General features: G+C 34.2%; 5 protein-coding genes across 10 annotated transcripts in view; 2 read left to right on the top strand and 3 right to left on the bottom strand.

Annotated features, from left to right (window-relative positions):
• Positions 1–8,715, bottom strand: part of LOC112906629 (protein phosphatase 1 regulatory subunit 12A) — a 15,036-nt gene extending 6,321 nt beyond the window's left edge. For 2 of the 5 annotated variants that reach the window (XM_025981121.1, XM_025981123.1), the window contains exons 1-7: positions 8,378–8,715; positions 5,958–6,207; positions 5,617–5,779; positions 5,351–5,495; positions 5,024–5,267; positions 4,627–4,725; positions 3,806–4,069 (exon numbers count right to left, since the gene is read on the bottom strand). In XM_025981121.1, coding sequence (XP_025836906.1) covers positions 3,806–4,069; positions 4,627–4,725; positions 5,024–5,267; positions 5,351–5,495; positions 5,617–5,779; positions 5,958–6,207; positions 8,378–8,626 — 1,414 coding nt within the window. In that variant the 5' untranslated portion in view covers positions 8,627–8,715. The remainder of the gene's footprint in view (positions 1–3,805; positions 4,070–4,626; positions 4,726–5,023; positions 5,268–5,350; positions 5,496–5,616; positions 5,780–5,957; positions 6,208–8,377) is intronic. The other 3 variants (XM_025981124.1, XM_025981122.1, XM_025981125.1) reach the window with 3 other exon arrangements.
• The window catches only part of LOC108733800 (protein phosphatase 1 regulatory subunit 12A), a 35,042-nt gene that overhangs the window by 17,789 nt on the left and 3,936 nt on the right, over positions 1–13,317 (bottom strand). Inside the window, exons 8-11 of the mRNA XM_025981120.1 lie at positions 12,765–12,905; positions 12,351–12,476; positions 11,837–12,029; positions 11,320–11,487 (exon numbers count right to left, since the gene is read on the bottom strand). Coding sequence (XP_025836905.1) covers positions 11,320–11,487; positions 11,837–12,029; positions 12,351–12,476; positions 12,765–12,905 — 628 coding nt within the window. The remainder of the gene's footprint in view (positions 1–11,319; positions 11,488–11,836; positions 12,030–12,350; positions 12,477–12,764; positions 12,906–13,317) is intronic.
• On the top strand, positions 29–3,680 carry LOC112906630 (Down syndrome cell adhesion molecule homolog). Of its 2 annotated transcripts, none has more exons than XR_003232477.1 (2): positions 29–191; positions 3,063–3,680. XR_003232477.1 is itself a non-coding variant. In XM_025981131.1 (2 exons), the coding sequence occupies exons 1-2, from the start codon at positions 1,384–1,386 to the stop codon at positions 3,257–3,259; spliced, it is 336 nt and encodes a 111-aa protein (XP_025836916.1). In that variant the 5' UTR covers positions 1,093–1,383; the 3' UTR covers positions 3,260–3,680. The 2 variants fall into 2 exon arrangements, 1 of the variants encoding a protein (XP_025836916.1); XM_025981131.1 differs by lacking the exon at positions 29–191 and adding an exon at positions 1,093–1,522.
• LOC108733832 (DNA-directed RNA polymerase III subunit RPC1) overlaps positions 6,123–13,317 on the bottom strand; it is a 21,994-nt gene continuing 14,799 nt past the window's right edge. Inside the window, exon 26 of the mRNA XM_025981119.1 lies at positions 6,123–6,207. The gene's annotated coding sequence lies outside the window, so the exon portion shown is untranslated. The remainder of the gene's footprint in view (positions 6,208–13,317) is intronic.
• LOC108733825 (V-type proton ATPase subunit E) lies at positions 9,208–10,360 on the top strand. Its single transcript, XM_018465152.2, has 4 exons — positions 9,208–9,359; positions 9,543–9,718; positions 9,772–9,940; positions 10,000–10,360. Exons 1-4 carry the CDS (start codon positions 9,327–9,329, stop codon positions 10,300–10,302), a joined length of 681 nt encoding a protein of 226 aa, XP_018320654.1. The 5' UTR covers positions 9,208–9,326; the 3' UTR covers positions 10,303–10,360.

Here is a 13,317-nt window from a genome sequence, read left to right as displayed (position 1 = left end):
TGTTGTCCTTTTTTGTTTTCTTACAGTGGTTAATCAGTATTTCGAAGCGCAGGTCTACGACGTTTTTGTTATTAAAGGAAACACAGCTGTCTTTAAGTGTCAAATTCCATCATTCGTCTCCGATCATGTCGATGTGATTTCCTGGCAGGATACGGCCAATAATTATTACAATCCTCCCACTGACGACTACGGTATTATCAGTCGCAAAACACTTCATTAACACGCCCCTTTTTAATTAATCCTTTCTTTTCGTGTTCCCGAATTTCATCCCCAAGTGGCAATCTCTCTTTTGATAACATTGACTTATATATTTATATAAAATTTCGTTTCGTTTGCTTTATTTTATTATGGTCGTAAAAATGCTAATTTATACAAAGTTTATAGTCTTTGCGAATTGTAATATCTGCACAGATACTTGACTAGAAATTGTAGAATTTGTTTGAAGAAGACCTTGACATTTAAAATTAGAAAATGTCTAAAAATAAAGATTGTCTTCCAGATGTAAAGTAAATTCTGCCTTTCAAAAAACTAATGCACACTTCGAGGTTTTCAAAATCTTCTTTCTACTGTTCTAGGGACTTTTAAATGAGTTTATTTTATAATTTTTTATTTGGTTGTTGATTTTACTATTCACAAGGACTAAGACCTTCAAATATAATCAGATTTTTCTTGGGGAATGTGTTCTTCAATTCGCTTTCCTCATGATGTAGATGGTACATCGAAAATAATACATCAGAAATAATCACATTTTCAGCTTGCTTATTAGTATGCTGGATGTGTATTTTTGGTTCAACTCGTAAATGTTGTTTACATTTCCTAAGAGGAAGCAATTTTAGAATTGATATTGTTAATGTTGATTCAAGTTAAATGTACTACAACAGCAGTAAGCACCTAGTTAGTTATACGATGAATCTGCCCCAGGGTCTGACCTTTCTGATACTCCAGATTGCTCTATTAATAGAGATTTATTCAAATGCCTGTTTCTTTAGAGCAATTGTTCACTTATTTTGTTCCACTTAAGATTCATGTATATACAGGGTGGTTCATAAACAAATGAACCCTATATATTATAATAGATGTTAAAAGAACATTGCATTTTTGTCGATATCTCTATTTATTAACACGAAGTGTTTCAATTAAAATGAAAATAATAAAAACACTTCGTATATTTACAAAAAAAATAGTTTATTGAGTTATCTTACGAACGAGAAATCTGAAATTAGTAATCACCCTGTATATACAAAATTTTCTTAACAAAAAACAATTGGATCTGATTTTCTGATGTTATTTTACTATACCTTCAGATTGGGGTGAACAAATGATGTTTGTGGTTTGATTCCGTTTTTCTTTGCAGTCGTTACACAAGTCTACAATGCAAATGTAATGGACGAAAGTGTTCTAAAGGGCAATACGGCAATTTTTAAATGTCACATCCCCAGTTTCGTCAGCGATTACGTTTACGTCACCTCTTGGATTCAGGATGACAAGCGCGAAATTGTTTCTCATCAGGACACTGACTACGGTGCGTTTTTCTTTTTTTTTTTGTTTTGATCCACCTTCCACGTTCGTAATGCCTTTGTGTCGTAATGATTACAGATAGCGATACAAAGAGGGCTTAATATTCATTGTAGATTACGAGCTTTTCGTTAGTGTTTTGTATTTGACTGTTTCTCGAGTTCTTGGTTTTGCTGGTATAATCTTGGTGTTGCTCTTCGTCTTGCGTGTTAAGTCTTGGTCTTGCTCATTTAATCTGATATTTGCGTTTTTTTAAAATAATTCTTCTAAGCATACATTTTGCTATTTACTGGTGCAATAATTGTCTTAAATGCTAAAATTTTCGGTCTTATTATTATAAATTGACCTTTTAGCGAAAAAAATAGTACAAAGGACTTGAAGGACTTATAGTCGTCAGCCCTAAGACTGGTTGGACACGCACCTCCACTCCTTCCTATCCTTAGCTAAACTTCGTATTTCCCTAAAACTAGAACATTCTACATCATTAACTATTTGCCAACAGTAATCTAATCTACTCCACTTAACTCCTGTTTCTGCATCTAATATATCTCTGACTAGACCTTCATGCCTGACAAGGTGTCCTACCAACCTATCTCGCCCATTTCTTATTGATTTCCGTAAAGTACTCTGTTCTCCTATTCTTTCTAATACCTCTTCATTTCTAACCGTCTCTATCCACTGTATCCTCATCATTCGTCTGTAACGCTACATTTCGAACACTTTTCTTTTCCGCCGCGTCCACCGTCCATGTAAACAAAGCTGAAAAAAATCAGTTTGTTTCAATATTTCAACCATGATAAAGTTTCTTCTTTTTATATTAAGTGTTAAATTATAATTATGAAAACCGAAAATTTCATTTACCCAAAATGTTTTGTTCCAAGAGAAGAATACATTGAAGTTGCTTCAAATAGTTTAACTCATAAGTCCAAGGAAGTAATAATTTTTCGTTTAGTCTTGCGTCTTTGGTTTTGGTCTTGCATATTCGGTCTTGGTTTTGTTCGTTCTGGACTTGGTCTAGCCAGTATAAAGACAGTCTTGGTTTTTCCACATCACTAGTGAAAAGGAGTCGTCTAATATTAAGATTTTCGAAAGTAACTACCAGGGCAGTGCATAGTTTTCCGTGAAGTTCGTTTAATTTTCGAAAATTTGACTGATTGCATCTGGGGTGTCCAATTTCCTCATCCTTAATCCTTCTTACGCCTATTTTTGTCCCTATTTTACCGTACACTGTATTATTATGCACATCAAGTTAAATAAAATCAAACAGAGAACAATTAATACAAAAACGATATTTTTTTATAATATTACACTGGTACCTATTTCTCTTTTTTTATGACCGTTATTCTCTGCCTGATTTTAATTTGACTTACTGTTGGTCATTCATAAGTAAATCCTTCAAAAAAAAATCTTTAAGTGCATGCTTTAACAATAATTAAAAATCAAGTAAATTACAATAAATTGTTGCATGGTAAAAATTGCATGCTCACTAGCACTAGGAAATTTTTTTAAACATTTGCCGATTCTAAAACAAATTTATCTTGTAACAGACAGCAAATACTTGGTTTTACCGTCTGGTGAACTTCATATCAGAGATGTTGGACCCGAAGATGGATACAAATCATACCAGTGTCGTACGAAACATAGGCTTACTGGTGAAACAAGACTTAGTGCCACCAAAGGTCGTTTGGTCATCACTGGTAAGTCTTTTTGCAACTGTTTTATATTTAAACAACAGGTGGAATAACAATTGATACGCTTGCAATAATCGTAATTAAAGGCAGATATCAATATCTCCTGGGGTTCTTTAGGTATCGGTCACGAAAAAATTGTCGCTTTCGTTTTCAACGATATTTTTTATATTGCATGTTTGAAGTAATAGTGAAATTGTATGTTTCCTGTTGCTTATTTGGATTAAAGGTTGGCGTGATGGAATATATTATTCCTCCCTTTTAGCTTGATTATTACGTACGTTGTTTTTCACCGAACGGTAATAAATTTTTATTCAGGTAAAATATGACCTAAATTAAACAAAATTACTATTGGAATTTACCCAGTCTTGCTAATCAATTTATTATCCCTACACACAAACACGGCTATAAATAATGCAAATGTAATGTTTCGCAAAGAAGTATAACTCGAATTATTGATAATAAATAAAGGGCAGAACATCTACAGTAATTCTGTTCTTCCCCGCCCATCTCAAAAACAAAAAATTAAAAAAAAAAACAAAACAAGAGGCGGTGAGGTTCCTCATTTCGTTTTTTCTCAACGAGCCAATAGGAATACTTACTAAAGCTAGCGGTTTTAGTAGTGGCGTGCGAATCGACTTTGGTAACGACGGGGGGCTTGCTGGGTGGTGGCTTGCGCCACTTAGGAACATTATTGTCGTCTGTCGAAGGAGGTGCGGTGGCATCACCGCCTTGGAGCGGCTTGGGTGGGACGGCAGGCGGAGAAGGCGTTGCCGAGGACGGTCTTTTCGGCACCTCCGTGTTATTGCTAGCGATTATATTATTATCTTTTTGTTTGTTTAGTGAGTTAACCATATTCTTTTTCTCTGCAATAAATCGACACCAATGTTACGAAGGCAATGACAATGAACCTTAAGCAATTGTTTTATTTATTAGCAGTTTTTCCTTTTTTTTGCGTGTAAACATGCGACAAACAGCAACGTAACGATTTTCTCGTGTTTATATTTACGAAAAACAAAAAAAATAAAAGAACAAATGACAAGACGTATCGCACATTGCCAGCAAAAAAACCTTCAAGTAATGTACCCATGCAGAAAAGTGGTTAGTCGAAGTAAATAAAATTAGTAACAGATGCAGATGATGCAATTTTCCATTCAGAAATTATTTACCCTATGTATATGTACATACGCAGGCTCGAGATACATAATAGACAAATACTTAACGCATTTTGTGCCCTGAAATAAAATTACAACGTTCTGCGCATGCTTCACAGTGACGAGGTAACGCATTCCTTTTAGAGACGAGCAAAGGTGTTCGAACGAAAATACAAAAAGGTAAAGACAAAAAGTAGTGGTCAATTATTGAAAAAAAAAAAGAAAAAAGTAGCAACGTTTCGACCCATTCCGCAAAATTAAATAGTTACCCTCATCGGCACTACTAGTATCAGAGTTCGACCCTGTTTCACTACTACTGCTCCCGCTTTCCGTATCCGAATCACTTTCACTAGAAACTTCCATTCCTCCTTTGTACAGCGGAAGAGGAGGGAGACAGATAGATCAAATAACAGGGCAAACAACAAAAAAAAAACAATAGAGAGAGAAACAAAATAAATAATAATCAAAACAACAACGAATCGAAAACAATACAACGAAAACTATTTCCAATAATCAAACAATTGAAAAGAAAACAATAGAAACGAGAAGACAATATTATAAAGTACATTTAAGAAACCAAAAGTGTTCGTTGAATTGTAGAAGACTCGTATAATGAAAATTTGAAGAGGAAAAACAAATAAAAATAAAAAACAAAACAATTCTCACCAACATCATCTCCTACACCCCCGTTGTTGTTGTTATTATTATTGTTATTGTTCTTGACACCTTCTTCGATAGCAACCTCGACCTTCTTAACTTTAGAGGGCGTTTCCGTTTCTACCTTGTCCTGCATCTCCGCCCTCTTTTTCGCTTGCCGCCTTTGCAGCACCTCTTCTTTGTTCTGGCGTTTCTTCAAGTCGTCCAAAAATCTGAACATATCGGTGTCGGCAACATCAAACGGTGTCTGGCCCTTCAAAAAGAAAAATATGAACAATAGAAGAAAACAACATCATGATTATAAAAATGAAAAGAAGAAACAGGGTGATGACCTACCACATAGTTTTTGCAGTCCATGTCGGCCAAATTTTCTGCCAGGAGTTGAGCGGCTTCTTTTTGGCCCCAGTGGGCGGCCGCGTGGAGTGGCGTCCATCCGTCCACGTCCTGCTTATCAACATCGGCCCCACACTGTAGCAACAATCTAAAACAATCAATCCAACAAGCTACATCCTGCAATCGAATAAATCGATACAACTTAAAAAAAAACAAATGCAATGGAAAACAAAAAAAATCTGTTTCAAATGTTTTACTTGCTTACTTACTTCATGACTTTGATGTATCCTTTGGCAGAGGCAACGTGAAGAGGGGTGGCTCCAGTCTTGGAATGGGCCATGTCGATTTGGGGACTCTTCGCTGCCATCCAATCCCTGGCATCTTTCAACATTAACCTTTCCTCTTCCAGTCTGGCTGAATTACAGTCAATACCTTAACAAAAAAAAAAGTTGACAGGCGTTAAGTCATTGTTTAAAATTGTAGAATAACGAAGACAATTATAACAACCGAACATTAAACAATTGAACGAAAATCCAGCACTGTGTTTAAAACAAAAGACCATTATTGTAAAAACTGAATGTTAAACAAAATAGGTGTCAGTATACCATACCCTGTTCCTCAATTTCGGCTTGCAGTAGGTCCTCCATATCTTCGCATTCGGCAATGTCGATGGGTAATTCCCCGTCATTATTAACGGCTGCTACGTTGGCCCCATTTTCTAGGAGATATTTGGCGATCGAGAGGAAACCGCAACTGGCGGTGGCGTGCAGTGGTGTCCAACCCTCGTTGTCGCCCCGATTTACGTCCGCCCCATTTTCCACCAGGAACTCGACCATGTCCAAATTGTCGTCGATACATGCCTAGATTGAAAAAAAAATGTAAATAATGAGTTCGATAATTGTTTTAAAAATTACGTGATTTAGTCTAGCATTAATTAACAAGATTATTCGTTTGTTTTCTACGTAAAAATATTGAATTTGGGTCACCCTGTAAATACAATACTTGAATTATTTCTGACGATGAGTTAATGGCAAGAGGCCAAAACAGACGTCAGACCAGCATGCCACCATTTATCATTCGATTTTGCACATTTTATATACATGGCAATATTGAATATACATTACAATGCAAAAAAGGCATCACAGCAATTTCAGTTTTACTTTAATACCAGATAATTCATATTTATTCTCAATTTGAATTATCCTAAAGGACACAAGGTTCCTTAATAAAAAAATAAAATATAACGGAATAAAATGATACAATAATTAATTCCAATTATCTTTTGAGATATACCTTTTGAAAATGATCAATTGCTAAAGCAATTCGGTACAATTTAACACATTAGTGCTGAAAAAATAATTATTTGAGGACCCTCAAACAGGGTGTACATTTCTGCTAAGTACTGTACATCAACGAGTTTATTTTACATACATGAATGTATATTTTTGAAACGAGGTGTAATAACATGTATGTAGACTATGTACGTTATAAATCTGTACAATTTACGAAAGAAACTGCACAGCACTTTTTTTGTTTAAAGTTTAATGTGCCAATGGCACATGTACTTCGAAAATAATATTATCCTGGAATAACAATTATATAACTATTACTGCACAAAAAAAAAGATAAAAATTCGTAATAGAAACCTGTCCATTATTTATCGTTAGTAAAAATGTAATACCAATTATTAAACTGAGGCATTGTAATTATCGATTAGAAAGTTATACAAACATGCAAATAATGTGTTATATTTATAAATTCGAACAGTTATCAAACTTTATCAGAGTTGAACAACCCATGTATCGTCAATTAAGAATAACATGAGTCATATTCAAATCGAACAACAAATTTATTGTTAATTTGTTTTACAAATGTAAAACGTTCTGTAATAACATGTACATCTATTAAAAGCAACATCTAAAAATACTTTCACACTTTTAATTACGCATTCGAAAAAAATTAACAGCCTTTTATTAATTAGGTCTAAAATTCATTAAATGACTTGTAAAATTGTTTGAAAGGTAAACTACAAAATTTTAACAGGTACCTGTTTGGGCTTTGCTCGAGTTTAAGTAAGTAAATGAGTTTAAAAAAGTAATTCAACAATGCCTTAGCTGCTGGCTTAAAGATCAAGAACTAATTGTATATAACACATGACATATATTTACATATGTAAAAGGTCAAGAAACTCAATTAAGTCGATGGTTATAATTGTATGTCTCACCACTTAAATACATTAATTATTACCACAATCTTCTGTGACCTGTTTGATGTAAATACTCATACACTTATTATTACAATTAACCACAGTCTCCATTAATTAGACCATTAATCTTAAGTTCCTGTGAATCAGTTATCATATAAAAAAATATATTTTTTTCCTAGTAATGTTATAGAAAAAAAAAGTTATTGAAGATTATTAGGGTTGTTTGTATACACACAACGAAAAATTAGGATTAAGTTGTTGTTTGCCTATCAATTTTGAGAGCAAAAAAATACTGATTTAATACAACAATAACGAAAAAACTTCAGTATTTTAATAATGGTTAATTAACGTTGATAGGAAGTAAAAATTATTTCTTGTTATCTCGTTTAGTAAAATAGTCTTTCTATACATAGGTGTATAGGTGTTTACATTGTTCTTTCTCTTAATGAATTAAACTTATAGGCATTTAAATAAACAAAACGTATGGAAGATAGGTACCCAATTAAACCTCATTATTTGAAACTGAAGATAGGTATTTGTAGTCGTATATATAGGTAAAACTAGATTTAAATGTACAGCACAGTTATTACTGACACAGTTTAGAGACATTTCCGAGAGCGAGCTTCATGTGCTTTATAAGTTAGATTAATGGAAACATTTGGAGTTCCTGGTTTAGAGGATCCAAACATTATTTCTCGTTGTATTTATTTACTTTTAACGTTTCAGCTGAACGAAGCCATATTGACATTTTACGTCATTAAATCCAGAACACTGCTACAGGTGGACGAAGGACTTGCATTTAGAGAAACGGCAAAAATTATTACCTGATGAAGGGCCGTTAATCCGTCCACATTTGTAGTATTAATGTCCGCTCCCTTTTCCAGTAATCGCAAAACTTCATCCTTGTCACCCGCGGCACACGCAGCTAAAAACACACAGCCCGACGAAAATTTCACTTTTCTCGGCTTGCCTTTGGGCGATGCTGATTCACGATTTGTGTCCGATTCTTCCCATCTTTTTAATTGTTCAGCCCTTTTAAAAAGGGCTGAACTAGAACGAGTCTCCATGGACATGTTATTTAACACCACTTAGCACTCCCCAAACACCATCTTATTACCACAGAATACTAATAATCACAGAAAATATGTACAGTATTTACCTATGGCGTCATTATAGTTATTACAGGATTTTGATTGCAGCGCCACCGCCCGTATAATAGCCAGACTACAACACTATGTAATATACAGGGTGATTATTTAAATTTGGCAAACAGTCGAGTAATCATGATAATTAGTCTATGCAGCTGTAAAAATGATATTTTACGATATTATTGCATTTATTAGATAGATAAAATGAAAATAAATAAATAGCGTCTCACTTAATTGTTTCTAAACATTCTTCAATTCTGTCATTCTTTCTTTACTTCTGTAACAGCAATTGCTAAAATAATTATCTACATTTTAGTTTTAAAACTGTTACATTTTAACGTGACCATTTAAAATATATAACATTACCAAATTAAAATAATCATCCTGTATCTAACATTTGCTCAGCGCCATCTCAAGTGAGGTAGCTACTAAATAAATTACATATAGTACACGCAGTTTTTAATAGGTGGCGATTATTCGACTGTCATGTCATGTGAATATAATCATATGATGAACTGTCAATTTGCCTCTATTACAACGAGTGGTTCTTGTAAAGGCGTTGTCAAGATTATTCTTCAAAATAGTCAATCATTTTAGAAATAATTCCCTAAAATAAACCACAATCATGGCTTTAAGCGACGCAGATGTTCAGAAACAGGTAAGTGAATTTTATTTTCAACTTTTAAAGTGAAATGTGAGCATAGTATTTTTGAGACCCAAATAACCAGTAATGATGATTATTTAGGTCCAATGTATTCTAACAAAGTTTTGATCATCTACATCCATTTTATCGTTAGTTACTTATATTTCTAAACGAATTAATTTAACTTTGATTTGTTAGATCAAGCACATGATGGCCTTCATTGAGCAAGAGGCCAATGAAAAGGCTGAAGAAATTGATGCTAAAGCTGAAGAGGAATTTAATATTGAGAAAGGACGTCTTGTTCAACAACAACGCCTGAAAATAATGGAGTATTATGAAAAGAAGGAAAAACAAGTAGAACTGCAAAAGAAAATGTATTTATGAGAGTTATTCTTCACTATTATTTCACTGATTTTATTTATTACAGTCAATCCTCAAACATGTTGAATCAGGCCCGTCTAAAGGTTTTAAAGGTAAGAGAAGATCATGTATATCAAGTCCTTGATGATGCTCGCAAAAGGCTAGGTGAAGTAACTCGCAATACTCCAAAATATAGTGAAATTTTGAAATCCCTAATTCTTCAGGGTCTCTATCAGGTAATATTATACAAATTGTAACAAAAAATCACCTTATTAATTGGTTCTTGCATTAAAAGTTATTTGAAACCAACGTGTCTGTAAGAGTTCGAGCACAGGACAAGGCTCTTGTGGAATCGTTATTACCAGACGTTTCTAAGAAGTACAAGGATGCCATAGGCAAAGAAGTTGTTTTAAAAGTCGACCCAGAAAATAATCTTCCAGCTGACACCACTGGAGGAATCGAATTATATGCTCATGGTGGAAGGATAAAGATAAGCAACACCTTAGAAGCCCGTCTTGGACTTATTTCTGCACAACTTCTTCCCCAAATTCGTACAGCACTGTTTGGACGTAACGCAAATCGCAAATTTACCGATTAAGGTGCTTTTATCATACATACATGTCTATACATATGTGTAAAAAAGTTGTTAGAAAATATTCAATAGTTTTTCTTTCTTAATAATGCTAAAAGCCATTATATGTGGTATACATTCNGGTTAGTGTTAACGTGATAGTGAAGGTGTTTTGTTGTGAAAAAAAAGTTAAAAATTCGATAAAAAAAAACATTTATTATGCATAAAAACAACAGAAAAACATCTACATGTATAGTAATTACCAAAACAAAAAGTTTAGAAAGCTACACTGCAATTTCAAAACTCGAAGCAAAAAAATCAAATTACCTACGAAACGGAAAACAAATGTATTCAAGATCAACTTTTTTTTAGCAACGTGCGTATGTATCTGTGTAATTGTGCGGCGTATTTACACGAGCGTAGTGTCTTTCCCATTCACCAATTGTTTCTGAATTATTAACAAAAGATATCAGAAAAAAAACACAAATAAATAATAACCTTCGCCCCTAACAAACGAAAAACGCAATCCGAAACTGAATTATCGTACAATTAATTTTACATGAATAGTACGCTGCTTAACATTACCCTTAAATACAACAAAAAAAAATTATTTACAAGCAATAGAAAATGTGCGCATCTTTGTACAGTAACACAGTAGGAGAAATGTCAACAGAATAAAAATATGAAAAAACGGATGACTAACGCAATACAAGCTGAAGAACAAAATAAGCACAACAACCTGTAAAAAAAAACGAACGTACATTACAAAAAAAAAGAAGGTGCCAAACCAAATTTACTACAGAAGGATAATAATAACATACTCAATTACATCATAAAGTACTTTATAGACAATAAAATACATTAATCGATTAAAAATGTAACAGAATTCAGTTAAGCACCTTTCTCCGTTTAATAAGCGTGTCAGTTGAATAAAAGCAGACTGCGCATGCGATAAACAAAAGCCAAAAAAGCACGACCGTGGCATACGTTAAACGTTATACATGTACGTATAAGTTCGTAAGAAAAAAAAAGTGACTGACTGACCTTGCTGCCGTTGTCGACACGTAGCCGCCACGACGGCCGTCTCTCGTGGACCGGCTGCGCCAATTCGTCGTTAGCTCGTGGCGTAGGAACTGTGGTCGTGGCCGTTGTTATGGTAGCGGTCACCGATATGCCATTGTTAGTCGGCTCCCCTTTACCGTTTCCTATTGGCTGTTAGTGCAAAATAAAGCGGTTTTAAATGGTACCAAACGAACCACAAGGCTTTCAGAACGCGCTTCATTTATTATTATATCGTCATTATTTTGTTTTCGTTTGTTATTTATTTTCTGACGATTCTAAGAGCCTTGTCGCGTATTAATTCAGGAAAAAGGCAATAAATAAACGATTTACAATTATCGTGTAACCAATTTGGACTCACCAGAGCGTGAATATTAAAAAGTACGTATTTAAAAAAGATTAAAAAAAAAATCCGTGTCGGTCCGTGGGCGGGGTTAGTTAATGTTTCCCAACAATAAATCGATTTGAAGCAAAGTAAAAAGTAACAAATTAGGGAAATTACTTGTTCGCTGTTGGCTGTGTTGGTGGTGGCGTTCGTTGTTGTTGATTGGTTCTTCTTTTTGACGAGCTGTTCTGCTGACTTTATCTCTTCCAGCGTTACCCCTTGCGTTGACCTCCTCGTCTCTCGGACCCTCTTCGCGTGAGCCTTTCTCTGGGTCTCGCTCTCTTCGTCCCGAACGGGAGGAACAAACGATCTGCGAAAATACAAGCAATTAATTCACAATTTACTTTTTTTAGACAACACTCTCACGGAAAATCACACGAAAATTATAAACAACATCTTATTAAATCAAATTACTTAAAGCCATCAAATCAGCTAGGAAGATTTCGTCGGGCATGCGCGGTTACCACAGAACAAAAACAAACAAATATAAACAAGCAACGTTGTTACGCTGACTGTTGTTTTGTTTCTTAAAACAAAATCAAACTCTGCGTTATTGTTAATTGGAACCTCCTTCTTTTTTCTATTGTTATTATATTAATTTTTTAATTATTGCTAACACGACAACGCATACTTAAAGAAATTTTTAATGACGGTAAGCCTGTTTCCACCGGAAGAGGGGGAGATAGCGGAAGTGTTTGTGTTGGCAGTACTGGCGACAGCAGCGGGTGCGTTTGCGCCGACAGGTAACTTCAGCCCACTGCGATCGATTAAAAGAGCATACGGTCATAACGACAAAAGAACAACAAAACAAAGTAAAACAATACGCACATCTAATAACAAATGAACTAAAAAAGAAGAAACGACTGGCAATTGACTGACTTCAAAATTTTCATTTGTTTTGTGTATAAATACTAAACTTATTGTTGTAATATCTAAAACTTTGTAAAAAAACAATTGCATACATTCTTATTAAAATTAAAGTGTAAAGATAATGAATCTAATAATAAAAAAAACATATAAAATAAAGTAATGACTATTGACTGACCTTCGTACAGGTTGACTATTGGGCAAGGGACTGGTCGTGGGTGATAGGGAGGTGTTCGTTGGGGTGCTAGAAGTACTCGTTGTAACAGAATTGACAGTAGATGTACTGCTAACGGAAACTGTCTCCTCTTTGTCTTGGTGCCTGCAATGGTGTCAATAAAACATTAAAATTCCAAACCTTACCAAATTTCTGTATCAATTAGTCTCAAATATGCAACAAAAAAAAAATGGACGAGAACCAAACACAAACATAACTCGGTACCAATTAGTACATTCAATGTAACAAAGTCAATTTGAAAGATCGATAATTATTAGATGTTTTTTTTTCTTTTTCGTTAAAGAAAATATGAATTTTACAGGCAAACTTTAGTTCTTGATACAAACAAAATGAAAATGCCATAGAAATAAATTAATTAATTAAAAATCAAACTGTTTAGTTTTATATCGTCACTTGTTTAAAAACAATCCAACAGATGTCATTCTCGCATAGAAACAAACGAAAAGCGGTCACAATAGCACATCTAAATAGTAGGCTGGGGACGCGGTGATAGGGA

The sequence above is a fragment of the Agrilus planipennis genome, unplaced genomic scaffold (genome assembly GCF_000699045.2).
Source record: "Agrilus planipennis isolate EAB-ADULT unplaced genomic scaffold, Apla_2.0 scaffold1, whole genome shotgun sequence".
In the NCBI taxonomy this organism is placed as follows: Eukaryota; Metazoa; Arthropoda; class Insecta; order Coleoptera; family Buprestidae; genus Agrilus; species Agrilus planipennis.
This window is presented reverse-complemented; position numbering and strand designations above follow the sequence as displayed.

Bases quoted from the DNA above. Each gene is read 5' to 3' on its own strand.
- LOC112906630 (XM_025981131.1), top strand. From the start codon at position 1,384: ATGGACGAAAGTGTTCTAAAGGGCAATACGGCAATTTTTAAATGTCAC. The intron at 1,523-3,062 runs GTGCGTTTTTCT...ATCTTGTAACAG, and splicing joins TCATCAGGACACTGACTACG to ACAGCAAATACTTGGTTTTA.
- LOC108733825 (XM_018465152.2), top strand. From the start codon at position 9,327: ATGGCTTTAAGCGACGCAGATGTTCAGAAACAG. The intron at 9,360-9,542 runs GTAAGTGAATTT...TTGATTTGTTAG, and splicing joins ACGCAGATGTTCAGAAACAG to ATCAAGCACATGATGGCCTT. The intron at 9,719-9,771 runs GTATTTATGAGA...TATTTATTACAG, and splicing joins GTAGAACTGCAAAAGAAAAT to TCAATCCTCAAACATGTTGA.